Source organism: Neospora caninum, chromosome VIII (assembly GCF_000208865.1).
Source record: "Neospora caninum Liverpool complete genome, chromosome VIII".
Lineage (NCBI taxonomy): Eukaryota > Apicomplexa > Conoidasida > Eucoccidiorida > Sarcocystidae > Neospora > Neospora caninum.
Genome location: NC_018395.1, coordinates 2770088 through 2792065, shown reverse-complemented (window position 1 = coordinate 2792065; position 21978 = coordinate 2770088). Strand labels below are relative to the sequence as shown.

At 57.6% G+C, this 21978-nt stretch overlaps 3 protein-coding genes across 3 annotated transcripts; 2 read left to right on the top strand and 1 right to left on the bottom strand.

The window, feature by feature from the left end:
* Positions 1–3865: 3865 nt before the first annotated feature.
* NCLIV_033570 (putative protein kinase (incomplete catalytic triad)) lies at positions 3866–5777 on the top strand (the record flags this gene model as incomplete). Its single annotated transcript, XM_003883553.1, has 3 exons — positions 3866–4034; positions 4259–4284; positions 4797–5777. The coding sequence occupies 3 exons, from the start codon at positions 3866–3868 to the stop codon at positions 5775–5777; spliced, it is 1176 nt and encodes a 391-aa protein (XP_003883602.1).
* A 2852-nt stretch (positions 5778–8629) lies between these two features.
* On the top strand, positions 8630–13420 carry NCLIV_033560 (conserved hypothetical protein; the record flags this gene model as incomplete). The annotated part of the gene is made up of 1 exon (XM_003883552.1): positions 8630–13420. One exon carries the CDS (start codon positions 8630–8632, stop codon positions 13418–13420), a length of 4791 nt encoding a protein of 1596 aa, XP_003883601.1.
* A 1871-nt stretch (positions 13421–15291) lies between these two features.
* On the bottom strand, positions 15292–20841 carry NCLIV_033550 (hypothetical protein; the record flags this gene model as incomplete). The annotated part of the gene is made up of 8 exons (XM_003883551.1): positions 15292–15723; positions 16081–16386; positions 16734–17264; positions 17674–17850; positions 18258–18449; positions 19076–19350; positions 19777–19986; positions 20478–20841. The coding sequence occupies 8 exons, from the start codon at positions 20839–20841 to the stop codon at positions 15292–15294; spliced, it is 2487 nt and encodes an 828-aa protein (XP_003883600.1).
* Between the last annotated feature and the right edge of the window lie 1137 nt (positions 20842–21978).

Below are 21978 nucleotides of genomic sequence, written 5' to 3'. Positions count from 1 at the left end.
GCAGTTGCAGGCGCGCGTACCGACCGGAGAAGAACGGGGGACGGTGTGAGAAGAACGGCAGAGACATCCCTGTTCTTGCCCAAGATGTAACTCAACTCAGCCAGGTACAGACGAACGTATGTATAGATGCAGACGCGTGGAGGAGAAAGAGAACGCGGCCATGGGTGGGGCTTGCAGAGCTCCCGACGAGTAGCCACGACTAGGTTCTTCGCGGGTGTCCCCGCCTGAAAAACAATCGTTTCCGATGGACAACGCTAGGACTGTTCATGCGCAAACACACGAGTACTTGTAATCAGAGTTCGGCCCCGCTTTAGAATTTCGTGTTTCGTCGAGCAAAACAGTCCGCTCCCTCTCCATCCTGCTCGGGTCGCCGCCTCAACCGCTGCGCGAGAACTCGAGACGGTCCGCGGTCTAATGAAAACAGGAAGCCGTCACAGAGAGTCACGGAGGGGACAGCGCGAAAAGCGGCACTGAAGAGAGAGAACGTTGGCGTGTACAGAGCGAAAAGGCAGGGACGTGGTGAAGGCAGGCCAGCTGGTTGCTGGTCTGAACGGCCAGGCAACTCTTGCAAGACACGCACGCACTGTTTGCTGCGCGGTGGTCAACCGACAGAGCTAAGAACTTGACTACCAGGGGAGGAAACACCACGAGTTGCGAAGCAAAAAAAGAGAAAGTGTAAATCGCCTCCTGTTCGATGGAGGTCGACTGGAAAAAACGCGAAGACACCCACGGAAAACGGCGCACCGCACAGCGAGCGCACCTGGGCCAAGCTCCTGATGAGAGGAAGCGGGCGCAATATCCCGAGAACAAAAGTGGAAGAAGGAACGAAGGTTTCGGCTCGGCTGAGCTCGTGTTATTTCATTCCGCTCGATTCTCGGCCATGTTCCTCGATCAAAGAGGAGCTCTTGGTTGATCCGCAGCCCCCTAGAACCTCCACCGACTCTCCCCTCTCCGCCGGGAAGGGGATACTCGACTCTGCTTTGTCCAAATTCACCTCTCGTTTCCGCTCAAAATTCCACATAAACTGGCAACTTTCGACACGTCAACATCTGTCACACTCGAGAAGAACGGGTAGCTGCGAGTGTGAGACTGCAGCGAGTCACATGTGGATCTTGCATCGCTCATATCATTGGCTGGCACGGCGGGTTCGGCTGTCTTCGTATATAAGCCGATTTCGGGGGAGGTCCGACGTTTCAGCTGCAAGAGGCGCTTGATGGCATCCGTTTCTGAGTGCCAGACTTCGAGTCAGTTTTCAGGCCTGCCGGAAATGCTCGAAATCGTGAAATGGGCAAACGCGGACCGTAGCTCGGCTCCGGTGTCTCTTGTCACTCCGCTCTCCACGATGAGGTTCACTCATGTCCTTCCTGGATCCGCGTGCGTCTCTTGCTTGAGTTGAGCACATACCGAGGAGGAAGACTCACGAAAGGCCTCTTTCCCGCCTGCTGAGCCGGCAGCCGTCTGCTAAGACTCTTCAGCGCACACGATCAACTGCTCTGCCTAGCGTCTGCCTTCTCGCGACGTTCCACCGAAGCATACGCCTCGGTCCCCGCTCCTGCGCTCGGCACCTTTCTTCTCCCGTTCTTCTGCGCGTTACCATCTGCCTTCCTAACCGTCCGGATGCTCCCTCACTACCAGAAAGAGGCAGTGGAGGTCGCAAGCGAAGAATCAGGCGACCGACGGAACCCTGTCTCTTTAGGTGTTCCCCCTAGCTGGCGAGCTTCCTACTCACCGTTCAGCCTTGCGGCCAGGAGAAGCTGCAGTGGAGGGGGAACGACCAAAGACGATACGAATGGCGAAAAGGGGAAGAAAGCGTGAAGGGGAGATGGGCCAAGGCTTTCAACAGAGCTGCGAGGCCCCTGCCAGTGCGTGAGTGGACGCTGGCGACACGTAACTCCGGCGACGTGACGCATGCGCGGCTCGAAAGCGTCACCTTTGTCGTCTCCGGTAGTTCCACCTTCCGGTTCAGATGGAGCAGGGTGGAAAAGACGGCCTCATTCTTTCGATAGATCCCGCCTCGCAGAAACTGGCTGCGGACACATCCTCGCCTTGTGCACATTGACTTACTAGGATGCAGGGAGGTGGGAGTTGCCGCTCTACGGAGTGAACAGTAAAATGGAACAAGAGCTGGTAGTAGATGATGCAGAACAGTACGATAGAAGCACAGGAACCTGCAAGTGGAAAAATCTCCAGGGCAACGGTGATAGGACCAAAAATCGCCCCCCCCCTTTTCTCGGTCGCCTTCTCTCCAGAGTCTGTCGTCCGGTCTCCCGACCCCATCACTGTCTTTCTTTCCAAGAAGAAGAAATGCCTTCCTTTTTCCCGTTGTTACTTTCTGTTACCTCTGTGGATCGTTGTGGCGGATTCCTTTCCCGGCTTCCGTGTCACAAACAGCAATCTTGGAGAGTTCGTGCAGCCCCCGTCATTCGAATCGCAATCCGCGGGGGTTCAGAAATAAACAGCGGGATAGGAAATCGACGTGGCGGGAGTGCACACGCGCTTCTGTATTCATACTATCTCTCGCGCTCTTGTATTTATTCGAGACTACTTGAATTTTCCGTCTCGGACGCTCTCTAATTTTGAACCACAACTTACCGTTCGTATCTCCGAGTCATTGAGGTCGTCGTCTATCAGATGTATAGGAACAACACACGTGGGCTTACCCAGCGCGTCAATCTGCTGTTACAAGTCGGTGTCTAACTGTCTCGCTCAACCATGTACTTATCCACAAGTGACGATTCACTCGTGCTTTCTGCTAGCTGCAAGACAGGTCTAATTCTTTCATCTGAATGCGAGAAAACGGAACAGGAGCCTCACGTCTGAAGTTTGGGGGGGAGCGAATGCTTGTGCTCGCTTCTCTGCGACGACGTCCTTAAGTTCCCGTACGGTGCCGGGTGCCTACTTGCAGAGAGATGACATGTCTGTACAACTGTTTCGTAGCAGCACTCTATCGGCCGTGGTCGCGATGCGATCGGAACGTCAAGTATCCGTGGAAGAATACATACACGTGCGGCTCTCCTTCCAGCAATACAAGCCCTCCACACTGACCCTGAACTTCGTTGTTTGTGTATGAGGGCTAGCGCGGAAAATACAGGAAGAGGGGAAGAATGGGCCGCACACCTAGCCCACGCCCAGTGTTGTGTCTAACGCAAAATCCAGAAAGTGCAAACGTTCCCACTTCAAGCGGTCGCGTTTTTCTCGGGGGAAGAATGGGCCGCACACCTAGCCCACGCCCAGTGTTGTGTCTAACGCAAAATCCAGAAAGTGCAAACGTTCCCACTTCAAGCGGTCGCGTTTTTCTCGGGGGAAGAATGGGCCGCACACCTAGCCCACGCCCAGTGTTATGTCTAACGCAAAATCCAGAAAGTGCAAACGTTCCCACTTCAAGCGGTCGCGTTTTTCTCGGGGGAAGAATGGGCCGCACACCTAGCCCACGCCCAGTGTTGTGTCTAACGCAAAATCCAGAAAGTGCAAACGTTCCCACTTCAAGCGGTCGCGTTTTTCTCGCCGCCAAGGCTGCACGTGTAGGCGCTCGTGGAGAGTCAGTGTGGCGAAAATGGGCTTTTAACTCGAGATCATGCAAGAAAGACGGACTCAAGCAAGGTTTCGGGTTGGCGAAGCCGCGTTTCTCAGCATACATGAGTGCGGCGTCTCACTCCTCTTGCCGTGTGTGGCGCAGGCACTCAGAAGGCATTTTGGACATGGCAGTAACTTAAAAAGCAAGCTGCCCGTCCCTCTCAACCAGGGAGAGGCCCGACGGGTTCTTCTCTGACCGGTGGTTCACTAACGCGCACACGTGCGACATTATACCGTGTACACACTCCGCACAATTCCTGTCGAGACCCTATTATACACTCAGGGACACCAAATGGCGTGTCTCAAGGAAAGAGACACTATCTCTCAGTTTCGAGCCCAGCCCCGGCGATCCGGGGACCGACTCATCGGCGTGCGCCTCCAGGGTGAAGTGTACCGGATGTGCTGCGCCGTGTCGGCATGCGCCGCGCTCGCAAAGGGCTGGGCCGATTCGCAGTTCAATCGTACGACAACATGGCAAATTGCCAGCGCGTGTGCTTCCACGTAGTTTGTATTCTTGACGAAATTCCTCTCTTCTTGCCAGCTTCCGCCATCTGGGAGAAAAGAACGCACAGAAAAGAAACCATGCCTTTCACTCGTCGACCGCTTGGTCGTCTCCTACCCCAGAGTCGCCTGGGACTGGGAACGTGCACCATGAGGTTCGCGGCGGCGTCTCTCTTCCTGGCAGGCTGCCTCAGCCTCGCCGTTTCCGCAGTAAGAGGAGCGATTGTTCACCGAAAGGCGTTTCAAACCTTTTCCTTGCTGGTGTTATGGAGACGGATTCTTGCTCGACCTGGAGGAAAAGGAGGAGCCCTACCCGCCCCGTCGACTCAGGGCTCCGGCCGCCGCCCGACCCAAGAAAGGACACACCGGAGAACGTGCCTTTCAGGGAAAAAGCCGCGAATATTGCGCCTGCGTTTCCTGACAGACTAGGACACATGGTGGCAAGAAGAAACGGTCGTGTTTCCGTGTCAGACGTGTTCTGCACTCGATCTGTCCGGCGATACACGGGTGTGGTAGGGACCGGAGCAGAGTGGCACGCGCGGGGCGGGGCCAGTAACCGCTTGTCTAGTATGGGACCTCGGCTATAACTGAACCTCTTTGCCGTATTGGAGCTTGTTACATGGAAGAAGCACTCCTCTAAAGCAAGGGGCGGAGTTGAAAGTGTAGAGGAGAAAATACCCTTGCATGTGCTGCGTTTGCCTCTGTGTGCGGGCTGCGCTCAGGAAGTCACGTGGCGCGACATCGAAGAACGCGGCCGTGCATTCGTCAAGCAACATGCGAGGCAAATTGCAGGTTACAGCCATCTTGCAGAAGACGAGATGCATTTGATGAATGCTTTGACGGATGCCCTCCCTTTGGGGAGTGTTTTGCAGTTGAACGAAGGCAGAATGCAGTTGGACCGAGGCCGCAACGTTGCTGTGACCGAGGGCGCTGTCCTGTTCGATGTAACGGAAAAAAAGTCGGGAGGAAATTACACGGCCAAGCTGTTTTCAGTGGGAGACACAAGCGTAGTCAGAGCGGCCACAGCTGTGTGGAGGATCTTCAAGGAGAGGAACGTTGGGGCTGTTCTCTCGGAGCGATTCGGCTCGGCCGAAACTGTTCTGGATCGGGGGTTTCTCATTCCAGTAGCTGGCGGCAGTCTTGGAAACAATTCCCCAGTGATTCGAGCGGATGGGAAGTGGTCAGATACTGCATTCCTGAGCGCGGTGCTGCTGTACCCCCGCGTGGCGCAAACTCTGGATGCTCTCCTCTGGTCTGGAGCTAAGCTGGAGAAGGAGGCGAAATTCTTTCTCATTCGTCGACTCATCCAGATCCTCGGAGACCTTCATCGCAGCAAACTTTGCCATGGCAATCTCCACCCGGACAGCGTGGTGGTCTTAGCTGAAACGGGGGACATTGCGCTCACGTCCTTCGGCGATAGCTGCTTCCGACCTGTTTACGTGCTGTCGAATGCCACCGGATTCGGTGGTGTCCAGCAGGATGCAATCCGCCTAGGAAATATTGCTTACGCGATTTACAATGGCAAGTATGACCCTGATGAGCTCGACGAGTGCAACGACAACCCCGTTTTCCTTGGTGCCGATGACACGGATGTAAACGATGTTGCTGTTCGTGGCGCGATAATGCGTCTGCTGTGCTGCGGTGAGTGCACGATGGGGAAACCTGCCGATTATGGTGCCGACAGCCCTCTGTTTTCTTCATAAAGATAATCGAAGATTCGACGCTTAATAAATGTGACGTGTCTCCATCCCTATGGAGCAGTGGTCCGCAGTAAGTTGTATCGTTGCTAATGTGCAACATAGAAGGCGCGTGCCAATGCTCCTGTCGGGGCGAAATCCTCAAAACGCTTTTCAATCCTCTGTATCCTGCCTGCTCGATAAAGTATGGGTGATTGTGCCATGCTTAGGTCAGAAAGCGGAAATGTGTCAGTCCTACCGCAGTGTACCGAAGAAGTCAACTGTGGTGGTGCTGTCGATAAATGCTCTTGCAAATCAGAGAGTTTCTAGTTTTGTTGAATGCTGAGGCAACATCTCAATTTCCTGCTTAAATGTTTGGGATCGCGCTTGCACGTGCCCTGTTACGTGGAATCGGACGCGTCCCACTGAGACGCGTCATGCCACAAACGGTGCCGTTTACCATGCGCCGTGCCCCAAAAAACCAAACGTTCCGGTACGAGCAACGGCCGTGACTTCCTAACAAACCGACTGGCTACAGCAACGACTTCGCCGCTTGCTAAACGGAAACCAGAACATCCGACGTCCCCTCCTCTGATTCCCGTGATCACACTGAGGTGGAAAGCACCCGCGATTCCAGAGTTTGATACAGAAACACAAAATCGGAACAATAGGCTTGAGCACCCGATGCAAAAAAACCTTAGGCAGTTAGGCAGGCTTTTCTTCCCAGCATCGCCGATGGTATTTTACCTCAGTGCCGCACCTCCTCGGAGGTTCTAAGTCTCTCGCATTCTCGACCGAAAGCATTTCACGCACTGCCGAAAAGGTTAGAAGGACTACTGCCACATTCAGTGGCAGTCTTGCCCCAACTAAACCCACTTTGGAACAGTCAGCATCCGTCAACCTGCGGCTTCCTTCACACACGCAGCAACTCCCGGCACAGAGTTTCTGGCCACGCAGCGAGAACAGAGGAACATGTCAGTGTTGCGGTCGCTGCGGATGCTTTCGCTTGGCGTTCGTGCTCATGTGAAGTTGGATCACCGGACGAGACATTTTCCCATGATCACGGACAGCCTGGACCCCCAGAACACATTTTGGTCACATGCTGCGCTGCGCAGCAGCTAGCAAGTGTGAAACGCATTACGGTGAAGAGTCGATCAAAAGCAGCTTCCTCGAGGGTGTGTGTGAAAAGTATGCACGCGTAGTGCATTTTCTCATGCTTATCAACGTCTGATTTCTCTTTCCTGGTTTTTCTACTAGCGATTCAAACTACTGCGTGCATGCGCTCACCGCTCATGTACGGAAATAATCGCCCGTGTTCGCACATGAAAAGACACCCCCGCTACTCTGTCTGTGCTCGATTTCCACTCCCTCTCTACTGAAACAAAGAAACGCGCTCAGTTGGACCCAGTTCTTCAGCAACGCTTTCTTTTCTTCTACTGTTTTCCTACACATTCCCCCTTTTCGTCGCTGTCTTTTCGTCACAATCATTTCGTCTTGTTGAGACCGGCGAAGTCACCGATTTCCCGGCTCTGTGCAATTTCTTTCCCGCCAGCGCTCCATTGCGCTTTCCTCTGGGGAGAACAACGGCCAATGGAAGTGATGTATAATTTGATGTGAAGGCGAAAGTCTCCACAGAACGGAAAACACTGCTCGGGTGGCTTCTGGGCCGTGCCGCTGCTGTCCACGCGAGAGTTCGCCCTCCTTTTATGCAGAACCCCGACGCCTCGATCCGTTATTTTGTTTCTCAGTCAACCTTTCAGTCCTCCTGCGCCGGTTTCGTTCCCACTCCTTTCTTTCCACTGCCATGTTTCTGCGGCAACCGACAGCCCGCTGATATAACCGTTGACCGGGCTGCGGTGTTTCCAAAGCTTCTTGAGCGTTTTTGCGCCTCTCACAGCTAGCTCCAGGCGTCCAACAGTGCTAAAGCCAAGAAGAGACAAAGAAACGAGCACCGCGGGAGGATTGGACGGGAACTCGGTTGGTCCCCTTGAAAAGGCAGTGAAGCCGCGGGGGACGAGCCTGGCCACAGGGCGATTGAGGCGGCCCGAACAACACGCGCGAGCCGGCGGAGAGCACGAGCACGGGAAAAGAATGTGAAGCTAAACAGTAGACAGCGGTTCACGAGGAGTGAGGGGCGTCGAGACAGGAGGACGGAGATACGGGGAGAGAGCGAGTCAGGTATAAGGACTGAGGTGGAGGGGGGAGGCAACGCTCACGGAACGGAGCAGCGACATGGCGTACAGGAGAAAGCGCGACACGAAAAGAATGCGATTAGCAACACGTGTCGAGATACGTATAAGGTGGAGGCCGGAGAGACGCGCCCCTCTTCTCCTGCCCAAACCGTGCAGATGCCTCTCTCCTCTTCGTTGATGTGTGTGTGTGGTCGTGGGTGCCTGTTTCCTTGCAGTCTCTTTGGACAAAACAGTGTGTTTCTGTCGCGGTGAACTTGGCTGCGCCGCCGCACGCGACATCCTTGAGTTTGGTGTCCCCTGTCTCTTCTCGTCTCCTCTCTCGCTCATCCATGTGAATGTTTGGTCGACTGTTCTCTCGCCTTCTGTCTCTCCTCCTCTGAGAAGGGGAGGGAAGGGGGGAAGAACACGCGCCCACGATTGCGAGCCGGGCGCCGCCAATCTCCTCTGTCAAAACTCTCCGTCTGTGGGTCTGGGTCGTCCTCGTCGCTTTCCTCCGCGCCTCGGCTCTCTCAGATCCTGTGCGCGCTCTGGGAGGCGCACTCCTTGAGCCTGTCCAATCCGTGCTCCTGGGAAACCGAAACAGAAAAGCTCGCGGGCGACCAAGAAGAAAGAGCTTGCGAAACGCGGCACAGCCCCAGACAGGCACAACTACCCCTCGCCCTGCGTCTGCAGTCTACGGAGGCAACCATGCAAGACGCCGCGCCTCCTCAGGGGCCCCAAGTCCAGGAGGGACCTGGCGCCTGCTTTTTCGATGGGGCAAAGTATTCTACCTCTCATTCTCTTTCGACCTTCGCCCCATTTCCCTCTGCCCAGTTCCTCCAAGCTGAGTCTCAGTGTGCGCCTCTCAACGCGCACTTCCCGTCATCTTCTGGCGTCTCGTCTCTGCCGCCCTCAACCTCGTCCACTCCCGTCCCTCACGCGATGCTGCGAGACAAGCCGGACACCTCGCAGTTCTTCTCTTCAGCAATGCCCTCTTCTCCGTGGGGGGGAATGTCCCCCTCCGGAGAGCTTCCGTACTACTTTTCTCTTCCTTCAGCGAAGCACTCTGCGACCACTGCGGGCTTCGCGTCTCCCTTTCCCTCTCCCGCTCACGTGTCGTCCTGCGCCTCGTCTCCCGCCTTCGCGGCCTCCTCTCCTGCCTCGCCCTCCCCCGCTTCCACAGTCGCCTCATCGGCAGGCGACGGACACCCGCCGTCTCCCCTGTGGCAACGGCCTCTTCAGACGCGAGACGCACGCGCCGCCCGTGGCTCCTTCCCTGGAGACGGCCGAAGACAAGGCCCGCAGGGACTCTCTGGAGCGCAAAAGCATGAAGGGATGACGCATGCCTTCGCGCCCCATGCATATCCTGGCCCTCCGCGCCCGCACGGCTTTCTTGGCTATCTTCCTTCCTCGCCTCATCCGTCTCTCCCTTCTTCGCTGCCGCAGTCGACGCCTTCGCAGGCGACTGCTCCGTCCGGTTTCCCTTCCTTCCCGCCGTCTGCGCTACCTCCATGCTCTCCCAACCCGGCCTATGCGTCGTACTCTCAAGCACAATCTTCTCTTCGTCCCCGGCAAGACAAGCTGCGCAGAACCTCGGGGGGCTGGCTGCCGCCGTCGGCAATCGCCGCCGCTGCGGCGGCCGCCGCGACCGCCGACGGGGCGCTCGGCGACTCGGCGCCTGAAGCGCATGCGGTCGAGGAGAAAACCTCTGCGTCCTGGTCTCCCCCGTCTGTGTCGTCGCCTCCGTCTCACCCGCCTTCGGCCGACCCTCCGTCTTGTGGAAATGCGACGTCTGCCCAAACCGACGGCGGCGCCTATGCGCGAGAAGTTCTGTCTGTGCAGGAATCCCCGTCGGACCCTTCTCAGGTCTCCGCGAGACTGCAGGCGACGCCTGCCGCCTCAGAGCCGTGCGAAGGCCGCGCCGCCGGCTCCGAAACACCAGGCGCAAAAGACTGCTTACCAGGAGACGCAGGCGCTGACGCCAGCGGGCTTCCGCTCCCCGCCGCGGCTGAAGGGACACCGGCCACCGTTCCGCGTGAAGGTACCGACCACTGGAACGGGGACGCGCAACCTTCGGCAGGTTTTCCGGCTTCCTGTGCAGTGGAAACGCCTGGAGGTGCCGGTGCGAGCGCATGCAGTGAGACTGCATCTGCGCCTGGCGAAGGAACCTCCCGGGATGTCAACGGTGCGCCTGGCTCTCGGCCTCCTCTAAAGGCCTCGCCGCCTCCGCTCTCCCGAGCTTCTCCCGCGGCAAAGCGGCCGTCTCCGTCTGGGGGCTCAGCTGCGAAACGCGCTTCCTTTTCTTTGCCTTCGTCTTCTTCGGGGAGTTCCCAGGCCCTTTCCCGTTCGCCGTCCTCGTCGTCTGTGCTGGGTGGAGAAGACGGGGCAGCTGTGCTGTTGGACCAGCACGAGCGAGTTCTCGCGGTTCTCAGGAGGCGGCGCGAGGCGTCAGCCGCCTGCCTCCGGCTGCTTCGAGACGAAATGGAACATGAAACGAGGACGCTTCGCCAGCTCGAGACACGCGTCCGGTGGCGCATGCAGCACCTCGTCAGCGTCTGCGGCCTCAGCTGCGCGAACGCGGACGACGCCGCGAATCAACGGCCAGGCACAGACTCCGGGGAGGAGAACGTTTCACTCCGTTTCTCCTCCGCGCGTCCCCAGGGGACTGCCTCAGAGAAGGGCGAGACTTCACAAATCGTCTCTCTTTCTTCGCCTAGGCAAAATCCACCGCCGGAGGACGGGGAAGGGACGCGTGACGGTTCGGGAGTTTCCCCTTCTGCTGCGTGGCTCAGCGGTGAGGAGCCAGAAGGCGACGCAGCCGTCGCGAAGGAGAGAGAACGGAAGGAAGCAACTCGCGATAGAGAATCTGCGACAGGCGGCCGCGACTCTGGGCGCGGCGTCGCCAGTGGCGAGGGCGTCGAGGAGACTGCGAAGCACGCGGGACGAGGAGGGCCCGATGCGAAGGCCCGACCAGAGGCGGAAGAGAGCGAGGAGACAGAGATAAGAGAACAGCGTGAAGATGAAGAGGAAGGAGGCTTCACACTCTCTTTCCACGCGTTCCTGGAACGCCGGATTCGCCGATCCAGTGCGCTGAGAGCTGCTGGCGAAGGAAGATGGCACATGGTCCCTGTGGCGAATAGGGAGAAGAAGCGGAGCGGAACAGAGACGGGAGAGACGCAACCGAAGCCTGGTCAAGGCTCCAGCGCTCTGGCAGGAGCGGAGACAGTGACGGCGGGTAGCGACTCTAGGCCGGGGACGGCGGGAGGGGGGCGGTGCGCAGAAAGCCCGGAAGGCTGCCAGTCGCAAGGAAGCGAAACGCATGCAGATCGCGCAGCCAGCGAGCGAGGCGAAGAGGACCTCGGGCGCGAGATAAAGCCCAACGAGACGCCCGAGGCAGGCGCAGGACAGGCGAGCCTCGTCGCGGTGCCGACGGAACAAGACGGCAGAGACAAAAGTGGGAGCAGCGGATCGGCAAGAGGTGGGGACGACCCGAAACCGCGTGTGCAGTCGGCGAGAACATCGGCGTCCCTTCCCCTCGGTCCGTCGTCGACGCTTCAGAACCTGGATGAAGTTCAACTCCAGCTGCTGTGGCTGAAGGGGAAGAGGCCGAAGACGGCAGAAACTGGCGAGGCGAGGCCAAACGACAGCGGCCAGACACCTGAAACCAGTGTCTCCGTTCCGGAAGAAAACGGTGCGAATCCAGCCTCCTATCTCGATCGCCTCGGAGTTGCAGTGGCAACTGTCACTTGGCAGGACTCACCATGGAATTTCGCCATTCCTTCTTCTCCTTTCTCGTCTTCCTCTTTCTCCTCTGCCTCGCCGTTTCAAGCTCCGAAGGCAGACCACACTGGTGCAGTGCAGCCTGCTTCTCCGCAGCCTTCCAGCGCAGCGTCTCCTTCGGCTTCGGCGTCTCCTTCCGCGTTAAGTCACGCTTCCACTTCCAGCTCGACTGCGGCCTTGTCTCCGGCGTCTCTGGAGAACGATGGCAAGGGGCGTCTGTTCCGCTGGGAAACGTACGCAGAGAGTGGAGGCGAGTCGGAGGGCGAAGAGACAGAGAAGGCGCTAGCGTTGCTGAAAAATCGCGAGACCGACAGAGCGCGTTCCATAGCCATCCACGAGACTCGTCAGCGGCAGTACAAACAGGCGCTGGCGGAGTATCACTCTCAGTTCTACAAGCTGCGCTTCCAGCAACTCGCAGAGATAAAGGCAGTTGAAGGTTCACGTGTCGCGCCGGCCTGGAGGCCTGGACACGGAGCGCCGCTCTCTGCGCCCGTTTCTGCTTCGTTTGCGGGCTTCCGTTCCCCCTGTGCATTTACGACGCCTCCACCCGGTGATGCCTTCTCTTTCCGGCCCTTCAGTCCCTCTGCGCCTGCGCAGGTGTCTCCCTGCGAGGGCCCGCGGCCGACGGGAGGCGCGCGGGAAATCTCTGGAGAAGAGACGCACCTGCATGCACGCTGGCAGGGTCCAGCGATGCATCCGTTCTACCGAGCGTCGATGCCGGCGAGTTCGCCGCTGCCGTTTCCTCCGCCCTCCGTCTGTTCTCCTCCGTGGCCTGGAAATGTGCCTGGATTTCTAAGCCCCCCGGTGAGCCACGGGGAGGCGAGACCGATTTTCTCGCCTCTCCACCCTTCTTTTTCGCCTATTGTTCGCACGCCAGAAGGCGCGTGCATGCGCCCCGGCCCTGGCGCAGGGGCTCTCGAGCCGAAGCTGGACGTGACGCCGTCTGCGCTTCCCATAACGGAGGGGAAGAAGCGCGCAAGAGACGGCTCCGGCCTCGACGGCGAACAAGGCTCCAGTGAGGGGCCCGCCGGACCGCAGGGACAGGAGGCGAGCGAGAAGAAGGCCCGACTCGCGGTTCGGCACTCAGCGCCTCGGCAACGGCAGCAGCCGCGCCCGAGACAGAAGCTGCCGAAATCGGAGCCGAAGCGAAGGGGTGGGAAAGAAGAGAACTCCCCGGGGGTGTTGCCTCAAGTCCCCCCGGGCGATCTCCACACCAGCGTCGCCCCGCCCTCACTCCAGGCTTTCCCGGGAAGTTTCCCCAACGCATGCGCCTATGCGGCCTTCACACCAAGTGCATCTGTCAGCCCCGCACCGGAGGCTCTCGGCTGGAGTCCAGCGTCGCATGCAGTCGCCCCTGCTTCGGTGGCGCGGCCTCCATTTCCTGCGCGCGCGCCGCCCGCAGCGAGTGTCTCTCCGGGACGGCCTCGTCTCGGATCCGAGGCGAGCAGCGAAGATGGCAGAGCGCCTTCTTCCAAGGTTCGCTGTGCGCGACGGAAGACGGACTTTTCGTCGTCTTCCCCGATTGTCGCGGGAACGGGGACAGAGCCCGCTGGGGACTGTTCCGTCGATGCAGGGCCGCATCCAGGGACCTTCGCCTTTGCTGCCTCGGAGGCCGGCGCGAGAGACGGGCTGCCTGTCTCGCCCTTTCCTGGGCGCGACGGGAAAGGCGGAGAGGGAGGAGGAAGTGCCGAAAAGGGGAAACGAATCGAGAGGCGCTGACCGCGGAAAGCAGAGAAGGCGCGAGAAAGGCCAAAGGGAAGGACCACGACGGAGGAAAGAAGGGAAGAGAACGCGAAGAAAACTCAGGGATTCCCAGCGGGGCCCGAGCTGCGCAAGGAGAGGCAGAAGACTGCGGCGTTTCCAGGCTTGGTGCCAGTTTCTCGTCTTTGCAATAGGGACGGAAAGCCTGGCGTGAGTTTGCTCGGATGGTTGTGTGTGCACAGAGCCTTCTAAAGAAGTCCAAGTGGTCTGCGCCTGCGTGGCGCGACGGACCTGTGCAAGGGTGTGTTCGGGTGTACACTCGTCTGCCTGCGGAGGCGCTACGCCGGCAGGTTCCATCTCCATTTGGTCGTTGCGTTCCGCGTCGCCGAAACCTGCTGCGTCAGTGCGAGACCAGCCGCGTCGGGAGACGGCCAGCCTTGTCAGTTGAAATGCTTTTTCTTGAAAAAGAAACATCGCGCCGTCTGAGAACAGCGAGACAAGACTCCCTGCGAAGGTCTTCTGAGCTTCGACCGACCAAGAGAGCGTTCGAATGCATCAGCAGAAAAGGCCAAACACGTCACGCACCGCTTGGCGCTGCCGCTGAAGATACAGCGAACGGAGTGTGCGCGGATGCGGACCCGCATGCAAGGAACCCGAGGAACGCCTGAAGGGCGTGAGCGAAGCAAGCCGGACTGTCCGCGCCCCTAAAGAGACAGGGGAAGAGCAAAATCCAGACTAAGAGCGAGAGGGCGTGACGGGAACGTGTCGACGTTTAAGAAGCAGCGAAACGCGCCGCCTCAGCCAGCGAGAAGCTGTGAGACCACTGAGAGTGGAATGTACCGCTAGATGTCGATATACCGCTCAGAAACATTCCAGATGTGCTCTGCGTAGAACAGCAGTAGGCGGGGAGAACGCGGGACTCACTCAGAAACAGATTCGCACAACCACTCCAGATACACAAAAGCAAGGAAATGAAGAACAGCGAGGCTCTGGAGAGAGCGGGGCGTGGAGCGCCTTGACAGCACTCGGGACTAGGCTTCCCGAGAAGCGATTCCGAAAAGTCGTCAAAACGGTCGAGAGCGTAGCTTTCCTTTCTCCTGTAGTCGAAAAAACGTTTCAGGTTGACGCGATGGAGATCGTTGCGCGTGCGAAGCGCAGTTCGTTTCCTTCGTGTTTCTCTGCGGCTCTGCCTGAGCGTCCTCTCGACTCGTCTATCTTTCCTTCTGGCTGCCGCGTTCTGCGGTTCCCCCTTCTTTGTTTTCTCGGCCTTCCACTCTTTGTCCACCTGTGTCCCGAGTGCGCCGTCAGCATCTCTCAGCCTCTGCCCTAATGTGCGAGCTCGCTGCACGGCTTGCTCTGTCTCTTCATATCGCTCGTTGCTTCGCATGCGAGAAGTCTCTGGGACGCCGCGAAGGCGCCTCGCTGTGTTTGCCGCGTTTGTTGCTCTGGAAATCTTTGAACGAGGCGGAAGGATCGACGGCTCCCAGCCCTCTCAAGACAAATCACACACAGCAACACACTCTCCCGACAAAACTCAGACGCGACTCTCCCTCGCCAGTTCTTCCCTGTCCACCCACGGAGCACTGACGACTCGAAATCGATAAACGGTTCTGGAGGCACAAACCGAAAACTTTCGCCCTGGTTCTTCGACCTCGTGCTTCTCTCCCCCTTTCTCCTCGCACTAGTCCTCCCCTCGCACTCGGCCATACCTTCCCTGCCCCCAAGACTGGCTGCACGCGCTTCCGTCTCGTCTCCTCTGCAGACTCTTCCTCCCTGGTGTGTCTGCTTCTGGAGGTCTCGGGAGTTCTGGCCAATCACGATTTCGGCGGAACACCTCCGTCGCGTACGGCTCATTTAAGTGAAGTGACGGAGGTTTTTCCGCCGCGTCTTTATTCATCGTCTTCGTCACTCGCGTCCTCTTCCTCCAGCCACGCCACGAAGGCTTTGAGCCTGGCACTGCTCAGGTACTTTTCGTGCTCAGCTCCAGCGTTCGTGTTTGAACCCGCGCCGGCTGTCATGTGCCTGAACCAGCGAGGCAGGGACAAGTCGGCATCGAAGAAGTCGCAGGAGTGGAGCACCTCGCAGAGCGTGCAGAACGCCGCCGGCCCAAACAGCGGGTTGTCCCGCGTAACTGTCTCCTGTTCTTCCTCGTCCCCTTCGCCGTCTTGCCGAACCCCCGCGACGGAGACCGTGAGCGTCGGCCGCATGCAGAAGTCCAGGCACACGTTCCAGAGCGGCAGCAAATCCTCGGGGTGCGCGTTGGACAGGAAGGACGAGAAGAGGAGCCCAACGCGGTGCGTCGCGATGTACTGCTCCCAAGTCTGCATGCCCAGGAAGAAAAACCGGAAGACTCAGAGGGAGGAGCACACGTGACACGGGTCGGGCGACGGCTCGGAGCCTGAGCAAACCGACTCTCGGAAGATCGCCTCGAAAGACCGGTGAGACGCAAACGCACAGAGACACCTGAGCGCTCTTATGCCCCCCCCCCCCCCCCCACTCCCCGCTGTCGGAATGACAACATGGGGAGGCACACGCAGGAGGAACTCCCCGAGTCAGGTCTATCTTCTCGGAAGCAAACCCCGGCCTTCGCCAGCCTCCCAGAAAAACGCTGGGTGTCTCCTGGCTTCTTTTGGCTGTGTCTCTCCCGCCCTTGCGGCGCGGGGGTCTCCGCGTCTTACGTCCTTTTTCGGGGCGCCGCCGTCGGCAGCAAAAGCAATCGTTTCGAGGAAGACGGGGAGGATGACTTCGGCGACCTCGAGGTCGGTTCGGTTCGAAGCGAGTCGGAAGCTCTTCATCTCCAAGACCTTGTGCTGCATGTGTTGCGGCTCGGCCAGCCCCTCCTGACACATGGCCCGGATCTCTGTGGCGAAGGCGCCTTCGTCGCCCTCGCGCTGTCTCCTTTGCGAGGCACTTGGCGCCGCAGCGCCCGTCTCGTCCTCCTCGGAGCAAGGCGGCGTGTCGGGCTCGTCCTCCTCGTCGCTTGACTGGACCACACGACGCACACAGCAGGTTCCCGTGTGTGTTGCAGGTTGCGGAAGCAAAGGAGACAAAAAAGGAAAAACACGCGAGTTGGACGAAACAAACCCCCATCGTAGCGCCCCGCGGTGAGGAACCACCAAGGCAGGGACGCGTCCAAAAAACGGTCGGCAGAAAAGCCGCACCGGGGAGAGACGCCAAAAGGACCTCAGACAACACTCGAGGCGCAAGCACGTCGAGCAAGCCGCGAAAAAGGCCCATCCTCGCAGTTTTTTTGGCCGGAACGCGGCTGCGACTCACACGAGGTTTATCCCTTCCGCGTCTCCCCACAACTGTCTCTATGTCATCGACGCACCTCGTCTTCATCGACGGCAAACGAGGGCAGAGGCAGCTTGATGAAGGGGGCGGTGGACCCCCCGAGGGAGATCATTTCGAGTTTCTCCTTTGTCCAGCCGCGCATCGGCCAAACCTTTCCTTCTCCGTCGTCTCCGATGATGTCCCTTTCTGTCTCCGGCGTCAAGCCGGCCAGCGCGAGTTCGGCTTCACCCTTTCGGAGTCGCGAAGGCAAGTAGATGCGCGTGCACGGCGGGATAACGCGGCCTCGTCCAATGCGAATGCCGCCGCCCAGCACGCAGCTGTCGCCGACTTGTGTGTCCTCCAGGATCTTGATGTCGGTGAAGAGGAGCGAGTTGGAGATCTTCACGTTGTCGCAGATTTCAATGTTGCCAAACAGAATCGAGCCCTCAATCAGGACGTTCTTGCCAATCTTGCACTTGGACCCGATGAATGAGTGGCGAATGGTTGTCCCGTCACCAATCGTCGTCGACTCCTCGATGGCCACAAGCGGCCCGAGCTCGCAGCGAAGCCCTGGAGAGACAGAGTCGGCCTGTTAACCAAACAGCAAACCGGCACCTTGAGAGAGCCAGGCAAACGTCAATCCCCTTTGGGTGAACTGTCCTACGACAGTAATAGAACACCCCTGTGATGCGTGTCTCCAAATACACCTGTAGCTCTTCAAAACCACTGAAAGTTCACACTGAAACTCCACATGGTACTCACAGGACAACGGCACACACGGCACACACGGCACACTTCGTCCCTTCGCAGTGGCGAAAACGCGGGACACAAAAAACCGTTCGCAGCCCGGCAACATGCGCTTTCTCTACACATCCGCGTGTCGGTCCACCCCGGTCCACCGCCCCCCCGACTGTCTCAGAAAAGGCGGCTTTCCGGCTGCAGCCCACCCACACCGGAGCTCACCCCCCTCCCCCCCCTCCCTCCCCCTTCCCACATACCTGGTAGACGCCGCGGCCGCGATAGCGCAGCTGAGGCGCGTGACCGGATCCGGCCGTGCGCGTGTCGGGAACGAGGGGATAGGGCCATCTTTCCAGAGCCTCTCGACACGTGTGGAAGTACGTCCTTGGGTCCGTGCAGCAGGAAGCGTACGAAACGTCTTTCTCGCCCTGTTGCGTCTGAACAAGAGCCGCCAGCGACGGCAAGTCAAAGTGCAGAAAGACAGGAAAGACACAGACAAACAGCTACTCAGGGGCGAGAGCACGGGAGGGGAACGAGAAGGCGAACAGAGAAGCCCAGCGGGAAACATGAATCGCGCGTTCGTCCGTTCGTGCTCTGTTTCCGCTGCCATAGGCTGAGACGAGAGAATCAGGATCTCAGCTCAGGGTTCGCGTTGAACAAGAGGCTTGCGTCGAACGGATGATTTGCGTTTTGAAGCCTTTCTTCTGGGCAACGTGTCCTGCGAACGTGGTCAGTCTGGCCTCGCGAAAATGCATGCGCGGCACTTGGCGCGTGTCCCCTCGGCGGTTCCCCTCTTGTCGACTGTTTCTCTTCCTCTTGCTTCGCTTTTCTTGTGGAGCTTTACCTCTAAAACGTAGGCGTAGATAGCGTCGAGCTTGATCTCTCTGTTGATGAGATCAGGAATGAAGTCGCGCTTGACGCTGACATAGTCGAAAGAAAGGCTGAACAGTTCTTGCACCTTTGGCGCGCAGAGGTAGACTCCAATGTCGACGAGGTCGTAGTGAACTTGGAAACCGCACGACGACGGAGAAGCAGCCTAAAAAAGCATGCCGATTTGCATGCATATACTGGCACATGCATCTGTATCATGACGTCCACCTGGGCCTCTCTGGCTCTCTCTCTCTACCCCGCCACACCGCCCTACGAATATGTCTATCTACCTTTCTATCAATCTGCATACACATGTATGTATGTATACATATATTTATGAAAGGCAGTGACGTAGTAGGTATCTATACATGCATTTAGAGATAACAAGACCTTCCTGCAATGCATATTTAGGCGCGGAAGGAATGTCGATCTTTTTATGAAAGAGGCCTCGATGCGCTGCCGCGCTCCACGCTGGCGGTTTGTCCGTCTCCAGAGCGCGCCGGGTGCCCACCCGGCAGGCTGATGCACGCAACAATCCTGCTGGGAGTCATGCATGCACAGAACGTCTCTTGAACCTTTTGCGCGCATCTTTCCTCACGAACGTGACAGCCGCGAACACGATTCAATTGTCACCTCCGTCCCGCCTCGAGGCCGTTTGCTTCCGGCTCGATCTCATCGTATGTGCACAGCTCCATGATCGAACACCAGTGTGTGGACGAGAGTAGATGCATATACACATACCATCGAGCACATACTTCTCCGATGGCCTCTTTGCTTTTTCGGGTGTCCTACCAGCTGAATGAGGTCTTCGCCGAGCTCGACTTCCGCGCGTTTCTTCAGCGAGATGGACGCGAGAACTTCCTTCGTTTGAGAGTCGACCAGCAGGGCCATGTCGTCCTCGAGGAGGCGCTGCGCGTTCGACGGCGACGCTCGCGTGAGCAGCTGCGTCATCACAGCCTCGCCTCCCGAGACGCCGCGGAACTTCGTCGCCGTTCGCTCCTTGTGGGCCGCAATCGCCGGCCGAACGTCCGCCCGAATGAAAGACGACACATGCATCAGAAGGAAGTCTGGAAAGACAGCCAAAGCGAAAACACACACGGGATTTGGCAGAGCTCGAAACGCGGCACGAGAGCGCGACCTCGATGAAAAAGGCGGTCTCGCTGCTTCCAAACGGGAAAGAACCAGGAAACGAATTCTATCCTCGATAGGCGAACACGAGTCTCTTCCCCGCTTCCATGAACAGCCACGCATCGTGTTACACACATATATATAGATATATATGTGTATAAATATATTTATCGATGTGTATAGGTATCTATGAGCATGTGTGACGTACACACACGTGTGGGCGTGCATACAAACCCGCAAACGCACAGATATACATACACAGGTAAGTAGAATAGATGCACAGAGAGACATCTCTACGGGCATCGCGAGGTTCGACACTCTTGCATCCGAGTTTCAGGGCGCAAGAGTGTCGCCTGTTCGGTTACCATGTCTCAACTCGTATTTGCTGCTGAAGTCTCGAAGGGCATCGCCCATGGAGTCGACCGTCGTGGGAACTTCCACACATGTCACGCGCAGCCCGCGCTTGACAACGCGGCGCAGCCGCTTCTGAAATGTCTCCTCGTGTTCTTCCACAACTTTCTTCACCAGCCTTCCTTCGTCGTCGCCCTTAATCAACACGAAAATCTCCGTGACTCCTGAAACAACCACAACACTCCCAAAGGGTGCCATCTCTCCACACACACATTCCATAAATATACAAGTCGATCTACGACTGCATATACATCAATATGTATATATATATATATATATATATACCTATGGATATGGATATGTACACCCTCCAAAGGATACATATGTATGTATGTAATGTATGTATGTATGCATATATATATATATATATATATATATATTTCCTGTGCGTTAACCTGCAGGAGCAGATCCGTTTCTCAACGTATGGAGAGAAGGGTATATGAACTTAGACAACGAACGAGAGAAGCGGTGCTTCTGTGCCCTGGAAAAAATGCCCGTCTTATCCTCAGTTGAACCTTGTCAGGGCTGTCTCAGCGGTGAAAAAACCTTTCTCGTTAGCAGCTGCAGTCTCAGCAGGACTCTACGAAAACGGGGGATCTCGCGTCTACACAGCTGATCCGGATTCGAGCGCGGGCTTCGAGTGTCAAGGCCTCACCGTTTCGAGCGAGGAAATCAAAGGCAGAGACGACGAGCGGGACGCCGCTAACAGGGAGGAGAGGAAACGTGAGGTTTTCGTAGCAGAGAGGCGCGAAGTTCTGCTTCAGCTCGGGCAGCGTCAGGGCGACGAGAACGGCGGGGAGGCTGTCGAACTGTGTGTCGTCATCGGGTCCACGCGCTCCAGAAGACGCTTTCTTCGCGACGTTTCCCTGATTCTGATTCGGAGTCGCGGCGGCCTTCTTCTCTGCATGCGCCTGCTTCTCAGCCTTTGGCGCGTCACTGCTCGCAGGCGACGCAGAGACCCCGGAAGAGGAGGAAGAGGCCGGAGGTGAGGAGACAGAGGAAGGCTCTGAGGGAGGCATTTTGTGCAAAAAAGTGGGACGGGACGGGCCGGAGACACACACAGGGACGCGCTGGAGAATCTCGGTGGAAGAGGAGGCTGCAGAGACAAAGACGGGGGGAGGAAACAGCTGTTTTTGCAAGAGCGAGATGCTGGCCTTTGGTCCGAGAGAAGGCGAAGAAAAACGGCAGGTAAAGGGGAGAAGAGGCGAAACTTTTAAAAGGCGAAGGGCGGAGACAGAAGAGACAGGGACTGGACGCGAGCATCCGGCAGGGTGGCAACGGGCGAGAATTTTTGGCAGATCTCGTTGAGGCAGGGAGCTCCGAAGAAAAGGCCGGAGAACAAGATCAAGTCGGAGAGCAGACTTTGAGAGGGAGAGGCGGGAAAACAGCAAGAGAAAAAAGCCGTAGACGCGCGAGAAATAAAAAACTTAGATTGGGATCTCGAGCGGCAGCCTCAGAAAGTCCCAAACGGTGCACAGACAGCACAGCAATGACCCGCTAGACGCTCTCCGTCATCTCCTGTCTTTCTGCGCTTTTTTTGCATTGTCATTCCGTTTCTTTTCTTCGTCGCGCGGTCTTGATTTCGTGGGGATGCCCGAGGGCGGCTGAGAGAGCCTGGCGAGACAGGGACACTGCCAGACTTGCGCCGCTTTTCCTCGAGCCTCAAAAGGGGAAAATTCAAGCCTGGGAAACGCCAAACTCGTGGGACAGATACAGCCAAAGAGCAGACAGGGAAGTTTTCATTTATGGACAAACGAGACGCTTACATAGAGCAGGATGAAGTGAGGAGACAGTGCAGTCTTCTCGTGCCTGCATGCAGCCGCACACTCCGCTGCATGTGAAACGCTTCTCTTGCGCTCGCTTCCTGTCTCGCGCCGCTTTTCCGTCCGCGTTTTCCCTACCGGAACCTCTTCACTTTTCTGGAAAGAAAGCGAGGATTCCACCAGAGGGTTTAACCCTCACGAAAGCAAGAGCAGCGGTAGTGCATGCACTTCGCTTCTCGAAATTCCTTTTCGTCGGCGGTGTGAAGATAGGACTCCAACACGACAGCGGTGAAACCGCCATGGAAACATTCGCCTCTCTGCGCGCGCTTTAACGCGCCTATCTCTCCAGGCATTTCCTCGACAAATTTCTCTAACGGTTCGTGTGTCTTCATC